Genomic DNA, 21,853 nt, shown 5'->3' on the forward strand with positions numbered 1-21,853 from the left:
GTAATGAGATTTCAACCTGGTCATTTGACCTTGAATGCCTCTAAATGCTTAGCAATGATGCCCCAATACCCCGCCTATGCTTATTTTGTGATTTCCTAGTTTAAATTCCTCCTTATGATGAAATTAGGTCGTGGTTTGGCAACAATAAAAGCTACAATTTACCATGATATGTTTGCGTCAATGTGTAAGCTCTTACTTGTGGTTGCAGCACAACAGATGGCACTACAATTTGACAACAAACAAGGGAGATGGAAGCATGACAAGGAGAGAAGTGAGCACCATAAAGCTGACGCTGTGTATTTCTTATCCAAAAACTTGATAATAACTTTAAAGCTTTTACACCTTAGGCAAGGTTTCTTTGGTAAGAAACTAATCATTTGGGAGCTCTAACTAAGGATAAATTGATACAATCTGGAAGCTTATAGCTCCGACTCATAGATTACAATATCCACTTGGCAAATAGAAGTTACAATATTCTCAATTTATTAAAAGAATAAGTTTTTTTAAAATAAAGCTCCCAAAAAAATGTTAGATGGGTTAGCTTGCTGCTAACAATTGGATAAAGAAGAACTTGATGTAGAATCTTGATTGGAAGAGGCTCAGAAAGCCCATTTGTTTGTTTACGTAGCACTTAGTAATCGTCATGTAGATGTTCTTTGCCTCTCACTCATCAATGTCATCATCCTCATGTGTTTTTGTCATCCTCTTCTCAATGCTTCTTCATTTCCTCTTCTTTGTAGCCCATTAGTTTCATAGACCGGGCAGCAGGTACCCCCGGATGTTTTGTGTATTAGATACTAGAGGAAGATGGGTGCCTGTACTGCCATTCTGAACACTACAAGGTTCCGTGTGAAAAAAGTTATGATGCTGATGATAGAGCATAGAAGACCATCAAAACATAGCCATAGTACTCATGGAGAGAGAGAGAGAGGGAGAGAGAGAGAGAGAGAGATCATAGAAGGCGCTGAGCTGCTACTACTAGAGAAGATGCAACAGCCATGGTTGAATGGACTTCATCAAAAACATCATCGTTCCATGCCTAAGGTGGAAGACAAGCATGGAGCTGTGAAGTAGAGGCTAATCAGAGAGAGAGAGAGAGAGAGAGAGAGAGAGAGAGAGAGAGAGAGAGAGAGAGAGAGAGAGAGAGAGAGAGAGAGAGAGAGAGAGAGAGAGAGAGAGAGAGAGAGAGAGAGAGAGAGAGAGAGCATAGAAGGCGCTGAGCTGCTATGGAGAAGATGCAACAGTCATGGTTTAATGGACTTCATCAAAAACATTAGCGTTCCATGCCTAAGTCGGAAGACAAGCATGGAGCTGTGAAATTCAGAAGTAGAGGCTAATGAGAGAGAGAGAGAGCTGAGAGAGAGAGAGAGAGAGAGAGAGAGAGAATATTGATGGTAGTTCAGGTATGTACCAGGAGAGGATTATAATGAAATTAGAATGTTCAGTTGGAGTTAATGAAAGGAGGTTGAGCTATTTTCTTATATTTGAATTTAAAATCTCTTTTGACATCATGCCTTTATTCCCCTCTCTCTCCTCCCAAAAGAGGTGTCCAAGGCACTCCTTTTTGGTACCACCTATACATGCCATCAGCCATATATACCGGGAAAAAACCTCCTAGTGAGAGGAAAAATGCCCCAACAGTCCTAAGTGTGTTCAGACATCACTACAACATGTATATGGTAACGCCCCCCCCCCCCCCCCCCCCTTGGGAGTGATGCGGTGAACGAGAGCTGGCACATGGAGTATAGGGAAGTGACATGCCATGAGAACATAAATAGTTCACAAAGGGAAGCAAGCCCAAAGCTTTGCAGAAAGCTTCAAACTTCTCATGAGACAATGCCTTTGTGAAAATATCTGCAAGGTTGTCTCTGTTGTCACATAAGCCAAGTTGAACTCTCCTTCTGAGAGTCTCTCTCTGACATACTGGTAATGCAACTCATTGTGCATTGTGCAAGCATGAAAAATTGGGTTACTCACAAATGTGCTCTGACTATTAGTGTAGATGATGTTAGAAGTGTCCTATTCAACACCCAAATTAGCCATAAGGCATCTGATCCATACACACTCAATGGTAGTTGTGAAGACTACCTTCTTGTATTGAGCTTCACAACTAGAAGTGGACACAGTAGGTTGCTTCTTGCTCAACCATAATATGTATGAACTAAGGAGCATGAAACAAAAACTACTCGTGGACACTTGCATGTCATAACAACTAGCCCATTTCGAGTCTGAAAAAGCATGTAAATATGGCGGCAATGATCTCCCCTTGGGATAAAACAACCCAAGAAGTAAAGTCCCACTCGAGGAGCAAAAGATCCTCTTAATAGTGTGCCAATTCTTAGAACCTCGGCTATGCATAAATTTGATGACTTATGAGAGTACAAATTGAATATCCGGCCTCGTATTGCGTACATAAATAAGGCATCCAGCAACAGTTTGGTAAAGAGTGGCATTGACATGATCACCAGCATCATGAAGACTTGACTTCAAACTTGTTTCCATGGGAGTGGCAATAGGTTTGCAGTCCTCAAGTCTAAACTTACATAGCAATGTCTCTATGTAACGTGTCTGACATTAGGCAAAATTCAGCAATATGTGTCTCATTGGAGCCAGTGATCAACACATCATCAACATAAAGAACGACGATGAGAAATGCATCACCCTCATGCTTTACATACGAAGTGCTTTCTGTTGCACTATTACAAAAGCCTTGTTTAACCAAATGAGTTTAGCTTTCTCATACCAATCATGAGGAGACTACTTCAACCCATACAAAGCTTTCTTACCTTTGGACACTTTATCCTCTTGTCCTTTCTTGAAAAAATCATGATTCTATGTTACATACACTTCCTCAAATATGTCACCATCATAAGAAAGCAGTAACAATGTCTGATTGATGTACATCCCAACCAAAATGAGCTGCCAATGCACATAGAGAACGCATAGTAGTCATACAACAAGTGAAAGAAAATGTCTCTTCATCATTTATGCCTTTCTATTGTGCATGACCCTTTGCAACAAGTCGAGCCTTATAGCGATCAATCTCCCCATTCGTCTTGCATTTCAACTTGTGATCTCACTTTGTACCAATGGCCTTTTTTCCAGAAAAAAATCACATAAAGTCCACGTGTCATTTTCTATAAGTGCATCATATTTTGATTGCATGGCAGCCATCCAAAAATTGAATTCTATGCTTCATCAAAGATAGAGGATCCTATACATCAAATAAGCTAGAAACAGCCAAAGCATAACAATCTCATGCACAAGATGCATGGCGAGAACCTGAACGAGTACGACTAGAAAAAGGTGCATCCAATTTGCTATCATGCAAAGTATGCACCAGACATTTTGGCAAACCTCTAGCCCGCTTCATTCTCAGTCTTTTCCACATCAAGTGCATCATGTACATCTACATCAAAAATAGGCTGATTTATGAAATTTCCAATCTACTATCATGCAAAATGTGCCATTTTGGAGAACCTCTAGCCTGCTTCATTCTCAACCCTTCCCACATCAAGTACATCATGTACATCTACATCAAGAATAGGCTGATCTGTGACATTTTTAGAGAACCCCCATAGGCTATAGATTTGCCTCAATAGAATTTACATTTAATTTTTCACATTAAAAAGAGACAAAAATTTGTCATAAATGTCCTATGAGCTTACATTACTGTCTCTAATGCATGAGAGCAAAGGTTGAATAGAATCTTCCACAAACACAATATCACATAAAACTAAGATACGCTTTGTTTGGGGATGGTATAACCTGTAACATTTGCTTTCATTACTATAACAAAAAAAAAATACATTTGACATCCTTATCATCTAATTTTCTACGTTGTGTTTGTGGCACCAAAGCATAAGCCAAATAACCAAAAACACGTATATCATCAATAAATTGCTTTTTGTCATGCCATGCTTCATATGGAGTCATAGACTGCAAATCTTTTGTAGGACACTTGTTAAGTATGTAAGCAGCACACATGATAGACTCAAGCCAAAATGCATGTGGAAAAGCTTGACCCTTGACCATACATCGTGCCATCTTCGTGAGCAATCTGCTTTTTCTTTTAGCAACACCATTTTGCTGAGGTGTATACATCATTGTACATTGATATTTTATCCACGACTAGCTAGAAATGCATTAAACTCATAAGACATATACTCCCCCCTTCAATCCAAACAGAGGGTCCCCATAGTACATTTAAAGACATTTTTAGCCATAGCCAAAAATTGCTTGAAGCACATAAACACTTTGGACTTAGCTTTAAGTGGATACACCCAAGCATGCTTGGAGTAATCATCAATGAAAGTCACGTAGTAAAGGTAATTGCCCAAGGAGGAAGTTTGCATGGGCCCACAAACATCACTATGCACAAGCTGCAACCTGCATGTAGCCCTTATTGAACAATCCTTTGGAAACTTCAAGTGCTACATCTTAACCAAAATACATCCTTCATAAATATGCTTAATAGGTGCTTTAAGAGGCGGCAAAGAAGTAGCCATATCAGATTTCTATAAATACAAGAAACTGGCAGAATTTAGATGCCCAAAATGTGCATGCCAAAGTTTTGCATCTGAAATAGCCTTTAAATCCACAACTGCATTTGCAAAAAAAATTCCACACTTGTCATACAAAGTGAGATTATACAACCCACGATATAAAATGTCAGATGCAACAATTTCATTACACAAAATTGAGATTATGTACCGTACATCTATCATCCACAAGTTTCACAACCAGACCAAGTCTAGAAAGTGCAGGTATAGAGAATCGATTCTTCTTGATCCCAGGTACATAGATTGCATCAACAAGTGTGAAAGAACTGCCATTACAGTAATCAGCACAATCTTTCCAACTCCCTTGATCAGATAAGAGGCATTGTTGGCACAAGTGACTGTATTCACATGAGGGACATCCTTGAGAGAGGCAAACAAGTCATGACGAGAGGTATTGTGCTTCGAAGCACCTATGTCACAGTACCACACATGAGCATTTGCAGCAACTGGCATACATGCATCGGGTCATAAGTGTACTCTGCACTAAAATCCCATTTTGCTTCTATATCAGCATCACAATCTCCTTTCATAGAAGACTCTAGAATTATTGAGCTTGTAGTGGAACTAGCCTCTTTCTTCTCAGGCATTGTTGCCTTCAACTTAGGACACTGCTTGATCAAGTGATCATTAGATTTACAATAATGGCAATGCATATTCCTTTTTCCCTTTTCACCAAAATTCCTAGACAAAGTGTTACTAGTGGAAGCACTAGAAAGAAGTGATCTGCCACTCACCAAAGAACAGCAAGAAGTGGCTACATTGTTGCTACCACATTTTCTTTCAGCAACAATAAATAAAATTTCAATTGCATGCTATTTAGCCATGTTTTTTTTGGAAAGTGACTCTTGCAATAGCAATGTGCATAATGCATCAAACTTGATAACATCAAGATTTCCTTGGATCGTAAGTATCCAAGTACTGGCAAAAGTATGGTAAGAATGTAGCAAAGCATCAAGAACAGTCTGCACAAGGAAACTGTTAGAAATGACTTTGCCTACAGATATAAGTTTCTCATTATTATCCTAGATATCAACAAGGAAAGTATCCATTTCATATTCCTCATGCATAATCTTCGATTCCATCTCTTTATGCAGCAATGAAATTTTAGCCTCATTGTGGCTTGCATAAAGACTTGCATAAAGACCAGCCAAAATATCCCAAGCCTGTTTAGCTGATTTTATTGAGTAAATGTGAGGAGTAATTGTACGCTTCACAAATAATGCAATCAATGCATGAGCTTGTGCATCTCTAACATCCCAACGAGACCCTGTCACACCAAAACCTGCAACATCCTCAACATCGCCTTTATCCTCTAAACTAGGGCATACATCAATGCCGTGCACAAAATTCCAAATTCCCTTTGACACAAGAACATGTTGCATCATGTAAGCCCACATTGGGTAATTGTCCCCGTCCAATTTATCCTCATCAACAAAATTCCTGAACACATTTGTATTGTTGTGATCCATGGCGAGTGCGTGCACCTGATGTGAAAACTATCCGAAAAGAGGAGAAATGAAGCAAGACCAATACGTGTTATATAGCATAGTGCGTAGAAGACTATAAGGGTCCTGCTACATAGCAAATGACATTGATAAAAATCCTATACAAAAGGAAAAAATTGCCTGCACAGTACTTCTTGTAGTGGAAATGAGGGCCAAAATGAGCTAGAATGGAAATTCTGAGCATACCAAGCTCTATGAACTATCCTTTTAACTTGATGATGCTCACCAAAGCTCATCAAAATATGAGAAAGTGAGTAGGCGTGTGTTGGCAATGCTAGCAACTAGGACACAACTTGCTATGATACCAATTGTTGGAATTAGGGTTGCAGGGAATCACACACAGCTTGAAGAAGATGAAGAAGCTCAAGGCACACAACAGAGAGTAGTATTACTTAGTCTGCAATGGAAAGATAAGTTAGCCCTAGAATGATGGGCATATATACAATGCACGAGGGAAAAACCTCCAAGTGAGGGAAAAAATGCCTCGACGGCGGTCATAAGTTTGTTCACACACATCACTACCTCATGTATATGGTAATAATATTTGGTAGCATAACATGCATTTTTTGGCTAGAAGAAGTAGTCAAGGACCTCAATCCTGAGCCCTCAAACACTTATCAACCCAATACAACTATGGGAGAGAGGGAGTCCAAGAGGAAGAAGAAGTATGTACAAGATAGACGTAGTGCTTGTGATCAAAGCCTCTAGCGATAATTACTGCTAGGTAAAGGCGGTGTGTCTCACCGTGCTTTGCCCATGTCTGCCGCCCCGCCGCCCACATTTATCTCCTTATTCTTTATACATACAAAGAATAAGGAGATCTCACTCATTCTCACATTGTGCTCATACAATGAGATTTGGGCGCTCCACCCACATCCTGTGTACTCTCTTTCTCTCCCCTTCTCACTCTCCGCACACGCACCACATTCACACTCACAATTGGTATCAAAGCTTTGGCGACGTGCATATGACGGCTTCCCGGACGAGACGAAAGCGATAGAGGTAAGCTATGGCGGCTTGAGCTCAACAGAGGTGGATACGGCTTGAGGGTGTCAAATCTCAGCTTAGGCATGTATATTCAGCTTGTGTAGCAAGACATTGGTGAATTTTTGCAGAGAAAGAGCAGAAACAAGAAGTGTTGCAACTCGTTTTTGCTATTTTTGGCTCCCGAAACTGTGTTTTTTGTATATCTCCATCACACAGAGTCGGATGGATATGATCTAGGAGTTTAGATTGGGGTTTTAATGGAACATTCCGAACGTGATGGTAATGTCCATTTTCTGAAATTATGCTCTGAATTACAGCAGGTGCAACAACAGTAAGTTTATGCTGCGTTCTTGGGCCAAAACGAAGGTTTTTGGCATATCTCTCACACCCAAACTTAGGTACACGTGATCCAGGAGTCTACCTGGAGGTTTTGGCCCATTCTGGATGTGTTGGTTATATCAGAATTTTAAAATTCTGAGTGCTGCATTTTCTACAGTAGCCTGTCAACAATCTCGACAAATCCAAGTTTTGCAGTTTGATTCCTACGGTGTAGAGAGTGATGCGGTTTGCATATTTGGATATCTATTGCACACTGTGGTGCTATTTGAGAGAGAATTCACCTTGTTTTTGTGTATCCAAGTGATGCTTTAGGATGTGACTTTTGCATCGTTACACATTCGGATACGGTTTTATGCATATTGTTTGACTGTGTGGGGCATTTCAGAGAGTTTTTTTTTCTAGCACGGTTTTGAAAGGAAGAAACCATGCTCTCACATTGCACCAAGCGTAGTCTATAGGCACTAATTCATAGATTCCTCCCTCTTTTGGTCGTTTTTTGGCGTTCAACACAAAAGTTGTAGATCTTACTGTTTTTGGTCTAGTTTCAAAAGTAGCTTTTAGAGATTGCATTATTTTTGTGAGATGTATCTCACAAAGTATCTTTCTAGCAGTTCAATTGGATTTTGGACCTTTCTTTATCTCTTTACCCTTACTTTCCTTATGATAAGAATCCATCACTCCTCCCTAAGAGGTGTGAATGCATGGATAATTAGGGGTTCCCAAGCCATTCTCAAGTTGGAACACATCTCCCCTTTAGCTAGCATTCTTGCATGTTTTTGGAGGTTATAGGGACTCATTTTAAACTCATTTTGGTCTTGTAAAATCATGTCAAAATCCTTGTAGAGCTCCCTCGGAATCTTTGCGAAGGTTGCATTTCATGTCTACCTTTGCATAGTTGTAAATACGCTTGTCTAGTCCCATTTGGCTATCTCACCTTTTATTTCTAATATATAATATTAATGTCTATAGTATGACCAATTCCAAAGAGAGAAAACCATTTAAAATATGATTAAAAATGTAATTTGGTGGCATGAATTGGCCCTTGAAATCATCTGGGGGGGGGGTTCTCACTCAAAAATATGTAGAATAGCACATGAGTTCAACAGAAGGGGTTAATTTCTCTTCTAAACTTATAGAAAATATACATACAGAAGGGTTTTTTAAGTTCAAAAGCAAAAAAATTGGTACATAAGGGGTCTTTTATTGAGAAAAATAGTACATAAAGGGTCCTCTATATACCTCAAAAAATATAGAATAGGGGGTTTTATAAATAGTTTTTAAACACAAGTGCTATGCAAGATCTCTTTACAGTGAGTCCCCCTCGAGGAAATCATAGCCGTTCTCGACTATGAGCATAGAGAGCAAAAATAAACTAGGTCCATGAACGTTGTAACTAAGGATCATCGACATCATTTTGTAGTAGATGAAAAATCTAGTCAGTCTTTGTGAGACTAGCTATCAGAAGCATGTCTAAACATGTTAGCATCACAACATTTTGCAGTAGATTACAAGTCTATTCAGCTCTCAGGAGTTAAAAACTATTGCAAGTGTCTGTCTTGTTGCATGCATCCACTTTAGAACCTGAGAAAAGATAGCTAAATGAGGAGCATAGAGACTCATTGAAAAGATCTTCCTTTCGTATTGCACCATTACATCAATGTTTACATTTTGTGAAACTCATTATAAGTATGTATTGAGTGCACCTTTTTTCCAAATCTGCTTCTTGCAACTATTTAGCTTTTCAAAAAAAAAATCCTAAACTTAAATCAAATATTTACATAAGTCTTACAATTTTGTAACGTTTTGCTTCATGTTGGAGGATACTTTCAGATTGAAGTATCTCCTCTATACTTTTCACATGCTCCTACTACTCACTCGGTCCTCCTACAATAAGTGGAATCTAGATAGATTCCCTCTCACTTTTCCAAAGAAAAGGGTATTTCCTCTGCACGATCGTGCACATCCTTCTTCCTCGCGCCGTTCATGGTCGTTTGCACTCCTCCTCATCGGTCCCCCATCGCGTCCTACTGGAGTTTTGCTGCCCTCCCTGCGGTGCTGCACAACCTGCATCCATACTTTCTTGCTCGCATGCTGAACCCCATGCCTTCCCACCGCCCTGTGTGCGCTTCTTCTGCAGTGCTCACGTACTGCTCCCCCACATCTATTGCCCAGCCCACGTACTTCTTTATTCACCTCCACACAGGTCCTGGAACATGGCCATTGCGGCTTGCAATTGCAGAGCACCCGCACATCTACTGCCCTCCCTTTAGGCATTGTGATCATTGCTCTGCACTCAACGTAGCAGCTCCTGCGTACCTGACATTCGCAAAGCTAGAGAGATATAGCCGCCCCAAAGTTGTGAGATTAAACTGCTTTTCATAAGAAGGCTGATCATCTATCAACGCAAGATGCTTGGTTATGGAGGCTTTGGAGATGAATTGCTTCATTATTTTTGGACATAATTGCCCTGTTTTGCAATGCAATGTATGACAAATTACATACCAGGCACTCAAAAATGGATCTCAACTGTCAAAGGCTATTGGCTCTGCTCAATCGCCGCCATGCATGCTCTCTCTAATAGGCGTACCAACCGTGTGTGCCACATGCAGAGAGAAGAAAGAGAAAATGAAATGCACAAAAAATATGTGTCATATGCAGAGAGAAGAGAGAGAAATTGAAATGCACAAAAAATCTCTCAAAACGTCATTTTCATCTCTCTCTCTCTCTTTCTTCCTCTCTCTCCTCCTTGACTTGCCACACCTGCAGCTTCCTTTTTTTCCTTTGCTTTCTTGATAGCATCTTGGTTGATTCCCTTCAATGAGACATGCGTGCAGACCTATTGGTTAAACGAGTGGAGACCCTTGAACTCTGTGAGTAGACTAACCTAAAGGAAATATAAATTTTCCACTTATTTGGCAACTTGAGCTTGTATGTTGTTTCATTTAAATTGGAGCCTAATTTAAAATGGTTTTTAGTATTGCATGCTAATTTTGGATGTACTTTTGAAAGGGAGGGGGGGGGGGGGGGGGGGGGGGGGGGGGGGGGGGGGGGGGGGGGGGGGGGGGGGGGGGGGGGGGGGTCAACTTAAAAATTATGTGACTATCACGTGAGTGTAGCAGAAGGGGTTGCTAAATTTTATTTTTCTTACATTTCACATACATAAGAGTATCATAAAATGGAATTGAAAAAAAAATAATAGATTGAATAAGAAAAGATGTATTTTATTTTTCAAAAATTTACACATAAAAAATTTTAAAAATAGTTCTTGAACGCTCACAATATAAACATTTTATACACAGTGGCGCGCGCGCCGCCGGCGCCCCCCCCCCCCCTTTTGATACCCCTTGGGCTCACTTGTCAAATTTTTCTCACTCAATGTCAAAGAAAATATTTTGGGAGTTCAAGGATTACTTACTATTCTTCCATACTTGTCAACATCAGCCTTTTTCTTTTGCTAAACAACAGATATAGGTTATATAAACTTAGTAAACACATCACATAAGTTAAAACTATATTCAATAGTAGCAAAGATCATCCCATGGATTTTAAAAATGGGAAGAACTTTTGATATTCCTTCAATCACTGAACAAAGGGTGTCTTACGGGTAGAAGTATGGACTATTTTATTGTATGCATACTCTATCAATGGTAATTACTCCTCCCAATGGTGCATCAATCTACTTCCGTTATATACTTTGAGTAGATCAAGTACCATTACTTTGGCCAACTATTTGATAGTGATAAGATTAAGAGAAATTAAGTTTTGTGCCCAAACTCTCAAAGAGGCCTTGTCAACAATTAGTGGTTATCCTTTGATCTCTATCCGGCATTATGAAAGTAGTCAAGCCATGATAACTAGAAATTTGAGCAATAAAGAGAGTTTCTATCTGGTGTGCCAAGATAGTCTTCTTAATAGTAGTGAAATAAGCATGTTTAATAAATATGTAAGCTATTGTCTAAATTTATGTATTCCTTTGAGAGTATATCCATTCCATAGTATATCCATGGGTTTTCTATACTATATATAATTGAGCTTCAAATTTTCAAGCAAAGAGAGGGCTTCCATGTGTCACTCTCTCCTTCATTTCAAGAACTTACTTTAAAAAACATTTGGTTTGAAATGTAAAAGTGAAGGGTAACTTAGAAATCATTTGGTTTGAAATGTAAAAGTGAAGGGTAAGTAGCAAGTACGCTAATGGTATAAAATGAAAAGATTTAGTTTTGGCTTCTTCTATCAAAAAGTCACACTACTTAATACTATATATATTTTTATATTTTTTAAAGTCTTTAGTAAAGCCATGGAGTTTCACTCAAGCCTTCAATTTTGAAGGGTGATTATTTTTGTTTTTGTAAAGGGTAGCTCTACTTTGTAGCTTGAGAAAATAACGAGCAACGAGCTGTGTCACACGTCGATAAGTTGGTCCGTCTCGAATGTGTATATATGTGTGTAATACGTATGCGTGCGTGTGTGTATGTGTATGTGTGTGTGTGTGTGTGTGTGTGTGAGAGAGAGAGAGAGAGAGAGAGAGATTAGGTTTCATTTTCTACGGCACTATACTGTGTGTCGCGGGTCTGTGTGTGTGTGTGTGTGTGTGTGTGTGTGTGTGAGAGAGAGAGAGAGAGAGAGAGAGAGAGAGACGTCTTCATTATTTGTTGTAGCTGTGTGTGTGTGTGTGTGTGTGTGTGTGTGTGTGTGAGAGAGAGAGAGAGAGAGAGAGAGAGGGCCAATCCCATTTAGTCCTAGTGAGGAGTGTGTATGTCTATTTCTGTTCGAAAGAGAGAGAGTGCCATTGATTGGCCTTGGCGCTTGACAGAGAGTGCTCCCCTCCCTCCTCCCCCCCCCCCCCCCCCCCCCCCCCCCCCCCCCCCCCCCCCCCCCCCCCCCCCCGAACTTGATCATGAACACAACCCGCCATTTACTTCATGTATGACTTCTCAAATGTTGCTGCAAAATAGGCCTCATATAGTCTCCTCTATCAACACCCCTGGTTGCCAACAGCTGATCCGCCACGAGCCAAATTTTCAAGGAAAGAGAGGGCATCCATGTGTCACTCGCTCCTTCATTTCAAAAACTTACTTTAAGAAACATTTGGTTTGAAATGTAAAAGTGAAGGGTAAGTCAGAAATCATTTGGTTTGAAATGTAAAAGTGAACGGTAAGTAGGTGTCCCCAATTTTGGAACGAGGTGGATTAGCCGGTATCTTGGGAGATGCTTTTGGTAAACTTGAAGTGAAAAAGGGGGAGCAAACACGTGGAAATACAAAGGGGGAGAGAGAGAGAGAGAGAGAGAGAGAGAGAGGAATCTCATTTCCCGATGCAGTAGAGAATGGAGCAGGCACGTGGAAAGAGGAAGAGAGAGAGAGAGAGAGAGAGAGAGAGAAATTGAAGCATTCTGATCTTGCTATCTCTCTTCTCGGCGGCCATCGTGAACAGACTCACTTTCTCCTTGCATGGTAGCTTGTGCACATGCACACACAGCCGGCAGTCCCCGTAGTCAAATGAGAGCACATACTTCAAGATAGTAGCTGCCGACTGAAGGCCTGGGAGGAAAAAACATAGCGCAGAGTGAGAGGGCAGCGAGAGAGACAGCGAGGGAGCTACAGCAGGGTCTGGCGGTGAGCAGGCAGGGCAGAGGGCAGGACGAGAGAGACAGCGAGGGAGCTGCAGCAAGGTCTGGCGGTGGGTGCGCAGGTAGGGCAGAGGACAGAGAAGGAAGAGAGAGGAGAGAGAGGGATGGGGAAATCTGGGTAGATTCCAGTTAATGGGAGAGTGGACCGAGTAGCAAGTACAGTAATGGTAGAAAATGAAAAGACTTAGTTTTCACTTCTTCTGTCAAAAAGTCACAGTACTTAGTACTATATATATTTTTATATTTTTTAAACTCTTTAGCAAGGCCATGGAGTCTCACTCCAACCTTCAATTTTGAAGGGTGATTACTTTTGTTTTTGTAAAGGGTGGCTCTACTTTGTAGCTTGGGAAAATAACGAGCAACGAGCTGTGTCACACGTCGATAAGTTGGTCCGCCTCGAATGTGCATATACGTGTGCATGTGCACACGTGCGCACGCACACGTGTGTGTGTGTGTGTGTGTGTGTGTGTGAGAGAGAGAGAGAGAGAGAGAGAGATTAGGTTTCATTTTCTACGCCACTATCGTGTGTGTCGCAGGTCTGTGTGTGTGTGTGTGTGTGTGTGTGTGTGTGAGAGAGAGAGAGAGAGAGAGAGAGAGAGAGAGAGAGAAAGAGAGAGACGTCTTCATTATTTGTTGTAGCTATGTGTGTGTGTGTGTGTGTGTGTGTGTGTGTGTGTGTGTGAGAGAGAGAGAGAGAGAGAGAGAGAGAGAGCCAATCCCATTTAGTCCTACTGAGGAGTGTGTGTCTATTTCCGTTGGAAAGAGCGAGTGCCATTGATTGTCCTTGGCGCTTGACAGAGAATGCTCCCCTCCCCCCTCCCCTTCCCCTTAAACTTGATCATGAACACAACCCGCCATTTACTTCATGTATGACTTCTCAAATGTTGCTGCAATAGGCCTCATATAGTCTCCTCTATCAACACCCCTGGTTGCTAACAGTTGATACGCCACGAGCCCCACACCCTTATATAACCTCAATCCCCTGCTGGCCGGGATGCCAAGACTCTAGATCCAATACATGTCCCACTCGCCACAAGCGCTTGCTGAGCCACCTACTCCTCTACCATTACCTGTCTGCCACCCTTGATCCCGACGAGCTCCATTTTTGCCTAGCTGCAACCCTCCACACCACGAGAGAGAGAGAGAGAGAGAGAGAGAGAGAGAGAGAGAGAGAGTCCCACATTCGTCTCCACACTTTCCTCATCTTTTTTCGGCGAGTCAGCGGATGCTACAATGTTGAGAGCTCCAACGTGACCATCTAGGCTTTTTAGCTTTCCCAAGTTTTCACATCTCGAACTCCTGACATAGAAGAAAAAAGAGGTTTTGCAAAGGGGACAGGTGGCATTGCTTGCCGCAACAATGCTCACGGCCACGGTCGTGCAAGGCGGGTCTTCCATTCACTCTTTGGGAAAAATGTGTCTCAGCTTAATATCATGCCGTTTTCAATTTCAAAAATGCCGGTTGAGGGCAAGGGGAAAAGGAGAAATCCCGACCCAAAATAGAGAAAAAAGTGTAAAAACCTGCAAAATAAACCTAATTTTCTAAATTTTCTCTTGGAAAATTAAAGGAAAGCAATTTTGTACGTTTGAAAAAATGATTTTTCCAAAACACTGACGTGATTGCATTGGAGGATGATCATTGCCAGTCGAGGGGATTGGCCTTGGTCTTGGAGTTAACAATCGTTTGCTCATTTGGATCCTCCTTGGTGTTACATACCTAATGTGGCCTCCCCCTAGAAATGATGATTCCGGTCTCTTATTGTAGGGCTACCTCCATGCACGTGCCTCCATTGTAGGACTGTCTCCGTGTCATTTTGCTTACATTTAGAGCCTGGTAGCTTTGAAATGGCTAAATAGTCTTCCATCTTTGTTTGCAAGTCAAGAAAATTGGTGGCTTTTCGAACATAAATGCTTCATTTGATTGAGTGATGAGACAGATCTTGAGCAGGTTCTTGCTAACTGAGAGGGCCTCAAAAGTCAACCATGTGAAAGGCTATGCCCATTTCGAGGCTCTTAACCACCACAATTAGATAGGTAGAGAGAAAAGAGCTGGCTCGTGACCGAGCAGAAAGTAGGCTCGCTGGTACACACGACCAGGCTCTTCGCCTCTCACATGTCTCTTTTTAATACTACAAACTACACACACACACACACACAACACACACAGAGAGACGTTTTTCTTCCTACTGATGTGGTTTGAGACCCGTTAATCTTGAGACCGACTAATCTCGACTCTCAGCTATTAAGTTTAGGCAAAACTTATCCAGTCCAAACATTGTTAGCAACAAGTCGTATGTTGCATAGCAAGTTAGAAGAGAGAGAGAGAGAGAGAGAGAGAGAGAGAGAGAGAGAGAGAGAGAGAGAGGAGACGAAGAAGATACAACAGCCCTAAAAATATTAGCCGATGAACGTTGATTCTTGAACTCAAGGGGTTGCATGCTCACATACTTATACAAGGAGAGGGGAACACAGTGACCTCAAAGTTTAACACGCGCGCGCGCGAGAGAGAGAGAGAGAGAGAGAGAGAGAGAGAGAGAGAGAGAGAGAGAGAGAGAGAGAGAGAGAGAGATCATGCTTAAAGGTGAGATTGACCTATGGGACCAAGTACAACATGGAACATGCTCGAAGACTATGGATATAAGGTGGCCACTTACAAGTTGAATCCATAAGGTGGCTAGGAGAGAAAGGCACGTAGGCCATGGTATGGGCTAAAATGTGGGTAAACCAAGTTTGATGTGATCAAAAGCGGAGCACTCATGTAGGGTATGATGATCTCACTCTCAAATTGTTAAGAAATATAATTTGCGTACAAAAAGATACTCTCCTCCATGTAGTGCCTCAATGCTCTGTCTCACATTTAAGGGAGTGGGAGCTAAGCCAATTGGCTGCTATGGTATAAAATATGGGTAAGGGCAACCATGTGAATGGTTGAATACAGTCTGCTCTCTGAAAAAAGAACATGCATGTGTGTATGTTTGTTTGTTTGTGTGTGTGTGTCTGTGTGTGTGTGTATTTTGCAGCACGCCCTTTCTTTTAGCATGATGCCCAAAACTCTTGCAAAAAGAAATGATTGAGTGAACTTTTTTACTTTCATTGCACTCACATTTTAAGGTGCCAATGGTGCCCAAATGTACATAAAAAACAGTATGCGACTTATATTACTAACATGCTTATGGTCGATTGCAAGAGACCTCAACATCCACGTGACGAGTCCAGTAGATGGAAGTGTACATGCTCGCTAGATTGAGTGAAATCCAGCCTGTAAATTTTGAAATTTACCCACATATAGAGACAAAGTTGCTATAGCTATGCAATCACCCCGAGGTCACACACCCATCATGAATATTGCCTTTGAGAAGAAAACGACACACTACTCACCAAATCAGTTGTGCATACCAATGGCAAAGTTTCTTCTACTACTATGTGGTGTAATGTTGGCATGTTGGGTCATAGCTGGTACATGCATCCTAAGTGCCAACAAATAGCAGTTGATGACTTAGTTGACTCTGATGCCCCAAATTAAAGACCAAAACTACACGAGAGAAGCATGAGAGAGTTGCTATCATGAACAATGCCTTGATTGGTAAGGATGGTGAGAGGGGATGCTAAAGCATCTAAAGAATTCGCCGTTCAATGCAAACACTATATCCAAAGAAGGATACCATCTCTTTATTAGTCTATTTAGAGGGCCACTACCACTCACCAGGGTCCCATCTCAATTGTGTGAGGGGGACGTCTCTAGCCTAATCGCAAATTCGTTGCCTTCTTAGAGAGAAACATAGGATGTTAAGACTAGACATCATGCGAAGGGAGCCCATTACTTAATTCATTCCCAAGAGAACTCAAATTGACCTGATTTTTCTTGAACTCAACACACACACACACACACACACACACATGGATAGAGAGAGGGGGGGGGGGGGGGAGGGGGGGGGGACAAACTTGCCATGATTAAGAGGAGTATGTTGGAGCTTGGCATGACCAACTAGAAGGAGATTTGTCCTTGGTCAATCCACAAGAATTTGGAGAGTAACAACACTTTATTTCTCTCTATTTAGAGGGCCACTACCACTCACCAGGGTCCCATATCAATTGTGTGAGGGCGACGTCTCTAGCCTAATCGCAAATTCGTTGCCTCCTTAGAGAGAAACATAGGATGTTAAGACAAGACATCATGCAAAGGGATCCCATTACTTAACTCATTCCCAAGGGACCTCAAATTGACCTGATAAATCTTGACTCAACACACACACACACACACACACACACACGGATAGAGAGAAGGGGGGGAGGGACAAACCTTCCATGATTAGGAGGAGTATGTTGGAGCTTGGCATGACCAACTAGAAGGAGATTTGTCTTTGGTCAATCCACAAGAATGTGGAGAGTAACTACACTTTATTAGTTGTTCGATCTTACACTCGGAAAGATAGACATAGTGTTGATCCAAAAGATAGATTTGTGCTTGGTTGAAGTGAATGTGGAGGGCACTTAGACCTTGTGTGTTGTGATACATTGTCATCTAGAAAGTACTTATAGTGGTGATTGATGCACAAGTGTATTAAAGAGCTATAAAAGCTCACATGAGAATCATAGGCATTTGCCCACATTTGCCCTCCCTATGAAGGGAAGGAGAACAATGGTTGCTTCAACTGACGCACATGTAGCCGTAGCAATGCGCGGGTCACATACTAGTATCTTTGAATCACCCATGTTTTACGTACTCTCAAGCTACAAAGCTGCTCTAACTTGTAATCATCGCAACTAATGATTCGGTAATCCATTTTCACTTTTGAAGCTTGCATTTTTTGTCTTTCCATGCTCTTTTAATTAAGTGTAAGCATTGTTAGATTTTCTATGGTTCGTGAGTATGCGCTAGTGAGACTAATCTTTAGAGGCATTTTGACCATATGAGAGTGCTCCTAGACCATAGGGCGATCTTTTTGTACTGATCTGTTGCACTTTGTAGAACCTTTTTTATAATGGAACGTGATTTTGGTATCTTGTTCGATTGCGACCAAACTTGGTAGGATAGTTCCCCTAGGTGTCCTAGACCGCCTCCTAAAGTTTCGTTGCATTTCGAGTCCGTTCGAGTGCCGAAATGGCGTGTTGACCTAGAGCAGCGGGAGAAGGACATATGTAGATTTCCATGACAATTGAGTGGTGGTTTGCTTCTTGAGTTGTTGTGTTAGATTGTTAGGTTCACTTGTTGAGATTGAAAAACTCAAAGAGTCTCCGTGGCCCATCCGAGTCACTGCCCTGAGTATTGACATTATGTTAGTGCGAGAGACATTATATCCGAGTCACTCCCCTGAGTATTGACATTATGTTAGTGCCAGATATCACTAACATAATGTCTCTAGCACTAACATAATGTCAATACTTAGGAAAGTGACTTGGATGGGCCACGGAGATTTTTTGAGGTTTTCAATCTCAAGAAGTGAACCTAACAAGCTAACACAACAACTCAACAAACAAACCACCACTCAATTGTCAGGGAAATCTATCTATGTCCTTCTCCCACCGCTCAAGGTCAACATGCCATTTTGGCACTCGAATAGACCTGAAATGAAATGAAACTTTAGGAGGATGTCTAGGACACCTAGAGGCTCTATCCTACCAACTCTAGTTGCAATCCAACAAGGTACCAAAATCACGATCCATCATGAAAAGGATCCTGAAAATTGCAAAAAAATCAGTCTAGAAAGGTTGCCCTATGCTCTAGGAACACTCTCCATTGGTCAAAACGACTAAGAAAAGTAATTTAAGCACTCAAATATGAAGATTAGTCTCGCTAACGCGTACCTCAATAAAAATAACAATGCTTACACTTAAATGAAAGAGCAAAGAGAGAGGAACATAATGCAAGTTTTTGAATAAAAATCAGATTACCCAATCATTAGCTGCGATGATGACAAGTTGGAGGAGCTTTCTAGCTTGAGCGTACGTACAATAGAGCCCTTTCTTCTCTAAAGATAAGTTTCCTCTTCACTTTAAATTTATTGACCTTTATATCTAGGGCTTTCTAAATGGCTAGTGGCCGATTCACGTGGACCTTTACAAATATCATGACAACGTTACAACTTAGGGAATCGACCAACTACTCTGGAATCAGGTTTTACACAAAGTATCACTACACTAGCTTGGCAAAATAATAAGAGTACAAATGTGGTGTCTGGCTAGGTGGACATCCGTATGGTCAATCTGGTAATAGGCCTCAAACCAAAATAAATGTTGCAAAGCTTGTTTGTTGAGCATACACCATGTCATCTCCATAAAACATCTATTTTTCCTTGTAGCAACACCATTTTGTTGAGGTGTATACGGCATTGTACATTGGTGTTTTGTCCCACACCTAGCCAGAAATTCATTAAAATCATGAGACATAAACTCCCCCCATCAATTTGAACGGAGTGTGTCCATAGTACATTTAGAGACATTTTCAGCTAGAGGGTCTTGAGTTCAAGCCCCATTGCATAGATCTTACAAGTCTGAAAAGAATCAAATTGTTCAAGAAACAAAAAGGTGAGTTGAATTTTGAGAATCAAATGTTAGACTAACTGTCAGGGGATGATGATGATATGTATGCCTTACAAAACGTGTCTAATGAAGCCCCATTGCATAGATCTTACAAGTCTGAAAAGAATCAAATTTTTCAAGAAACAAAAAGGTGATTTGAATTTATAGAATCAAATGTTAGATCAATTGCTAGGGGATGATGATGATATGTATGCCTTACAAGACATGTCAAATTAAAAGGTATTCCTAATGGCTTCAAAAACATTAGAATGTAAAAAACTCAAAGATTTTGAAAAATGGGTTATTAGAGAAAAATGTCTTGATTAGTGATGCTTTGGCTGATTTGCATGCCTATCTTGCGAATGACAAAGCTTTTATCAATATGTATGCTAGTTATTGGCTAGCTTTGTGGCAATTGAAGAAGATTTGGCATTTGGCAATGTCATGGTTAGTATTTATGCCAAATATGGTGTACTTTAGAGAGAAATAAGTGCTTGCAGGGATATGTAAATCATGGACATGTTGCCATTGACGTGTGTTGTGTTTGACTTCCCAAAATTAACCAATTTGGGACAACTTTCATTGAGACATTTTAGAGCACTTGCACACTGACTTTTGCGACACACTCCAGGTAAAGAATGCAGTATTTGAAGTTTGCAATTTGGTCCAATGGTGTGGATCATACTTATGTTCCATAGCATTCGTTGGATGAACCTTTTCTAAGGTCAGTGAAAACTCAAACACCATGTTACCATTGTACACCTTTGATATTTTCGACACTTGTTTGACTTCCACTATCTTTGAGAGAAGCTTTGTCAAAGTGTTGGGCTTCATCATTGCATTAAAAAAACAAAAAAATATTGAAGTCGCGGAGCGGAGCGTGGGTCGACTCTCTCTCACACACACACACACAGTGAGCTTACACAGTACAGTACGCAGAGAACTGTTAGAAGGGTTATCTCCCAATTCCTTAGTATTCACAAAGTGTAAGTTAGTATATACAAAGAGTTAGAGGGAAGTGAGTTAGGCGGGCGGCCGGCCATATCCGCATAAGAGGCCACTTGGGCTTTAATCCCAACAACCTCCCACTTAAAGTCCAATGTGGCACTTTAAGTAACTGTAAATCTAAGAACATAAATGTACAAAGATTTACATGGCTGCCATCTATCCAATGCCCAATAACTCACGACAATGCACAAAGCCCTCTCCTGGAAGTCCCTTTGTGAGTAGATCAGCAGGATTGTCCTTGGTGTGGATCTTCAGCAGTTGTATCTGCTTGTCTTCAAGTACTTCCCTAATGAAGTGATATTTGACATCAATATGCTTAGTCTTCGAATGGAACACTGGATTCTTTGCCAATTGTATAGCACTTTGACTATCACAATATAACTCTGGCATATCTACTTTGATTCCCAAGTCTGCAACCAATCTACCAAGCCAAATAGCTTCTTTGCATGCCTCATTTGTTGCAACATACTCAGCTTCTGTAGTAGACTGCGTAACACAATCTTGTAATCGAGATTGCCATGATATGGCACCTCCAGCCAATGTAAAGACATAGCCTGATGTAGATCTCCTCTTATCCAAGTCTCCTGCATAATCTGAGTCAGTGTATCCTCTGACACTCAAATCCTGACTACCATAGCACATGCGCATACTCTTTGTATGTTTTAAGTATCTCATGATACCTTTCACTGCCTCCCAATGTTTCTTGCCGGGATTTGACATATATTTGCTAACCACTCCCACTGCAAATGCAATATCCGGACGTGTAGCAATCATTGCATACATCAAACTACCCACTGCAGACGCATATGGAATCTTATCCATTTCAGCCTTTTCTTCCTCAGACATAGGACAATCTTGTTTGCTAAGTTTCACATATGGTGGCAATGGAACACTCAATGCCTTTCCCTTCTCCATATTGAAACGTTGCAAAACCTTGTCAATATACTCTGTTTGAGATAACCAAATCAACTTCTTTGATCTGTCTCTCTCAATGCGCATACCAAGTATATGACTTGCCTCACCCATGTCTTTCATGTCAAACGATTTTGCCATCTTTGACTTCAAAGCTGAAATTTCTTCCAAGTGTTTGCCAGCAATCAACATGTCATCCACATACAAAATAAGGATCAGCCAACTGCCATCCTTAGCCTTCTTTGTATATAGACAGTGATCGAACTCACTACGTTTGTAGCCTTGAGAAAGCATAAACTGGTGGAACTTATGGTACCATGCCCTCGGTGATTGTTTTAAGCCATAAAGACTCTTTAACAACTAGCATACCAAATGTTCCATGCCTTTCTCAACA

At 41.0% G+C, this 21,853-nt stretch overlaps 1 protein-coding gene across 11 annotated transcripts in view; it reads right to left on the reverse strand.

Moving 5' to 3' along the window:
* Window positions 1-3,023: 3,023 nt before the first annotated feature.
* LOC147451290 (uncharacterized) overlaps window positions 3,024-21,853 on the reverse strand; it is a 64,914-nt gene continuing 46,084 nt past the window's right edge. For 2 of the 11 annotated variants that reach the window (XM_086520246.1, XM_086520268.1), the window contains exon 4: window positions 4,236-4,603. In XM_086520246.1, the coding sequence (XP_086376372.1) occupies window positions 4,518-4,603 (86 nt within the window). In that variant the 3' untranslated portion in view covers window positions 4,236-4,517. Of the gene's footprint in view, window positions 3,095-4,235; window positions 4,604-5,147; window positions 5,171-8,902; window positions 8,975-9,262; window positions 9,710-18,870; window positions 19,376-19,451; window positions 19,512-21,853 lie in introns of those variants that run through there. The other 9 variants (XM_086520249.1, XM_086520244.1, XM_086520251.1 and 6 more) reach the window with 8 other exon arrangements.

Source organism: Adiantum capillus-veneris, chromosome 9, assembly GCF_014529385.1.
Source record: "Adiantum capillus-veneris isolate H3 chromosome 9, ASM1452938v2, whole genome shotgun sequence".
Classification (NCBI taxonomy): Eukaryota; Viridiplantae; Streptophyta; class Polypodiopsida; order Polypodiales; family Pteridaceae; genus Adiantum; species Adiantum capillus-veneris.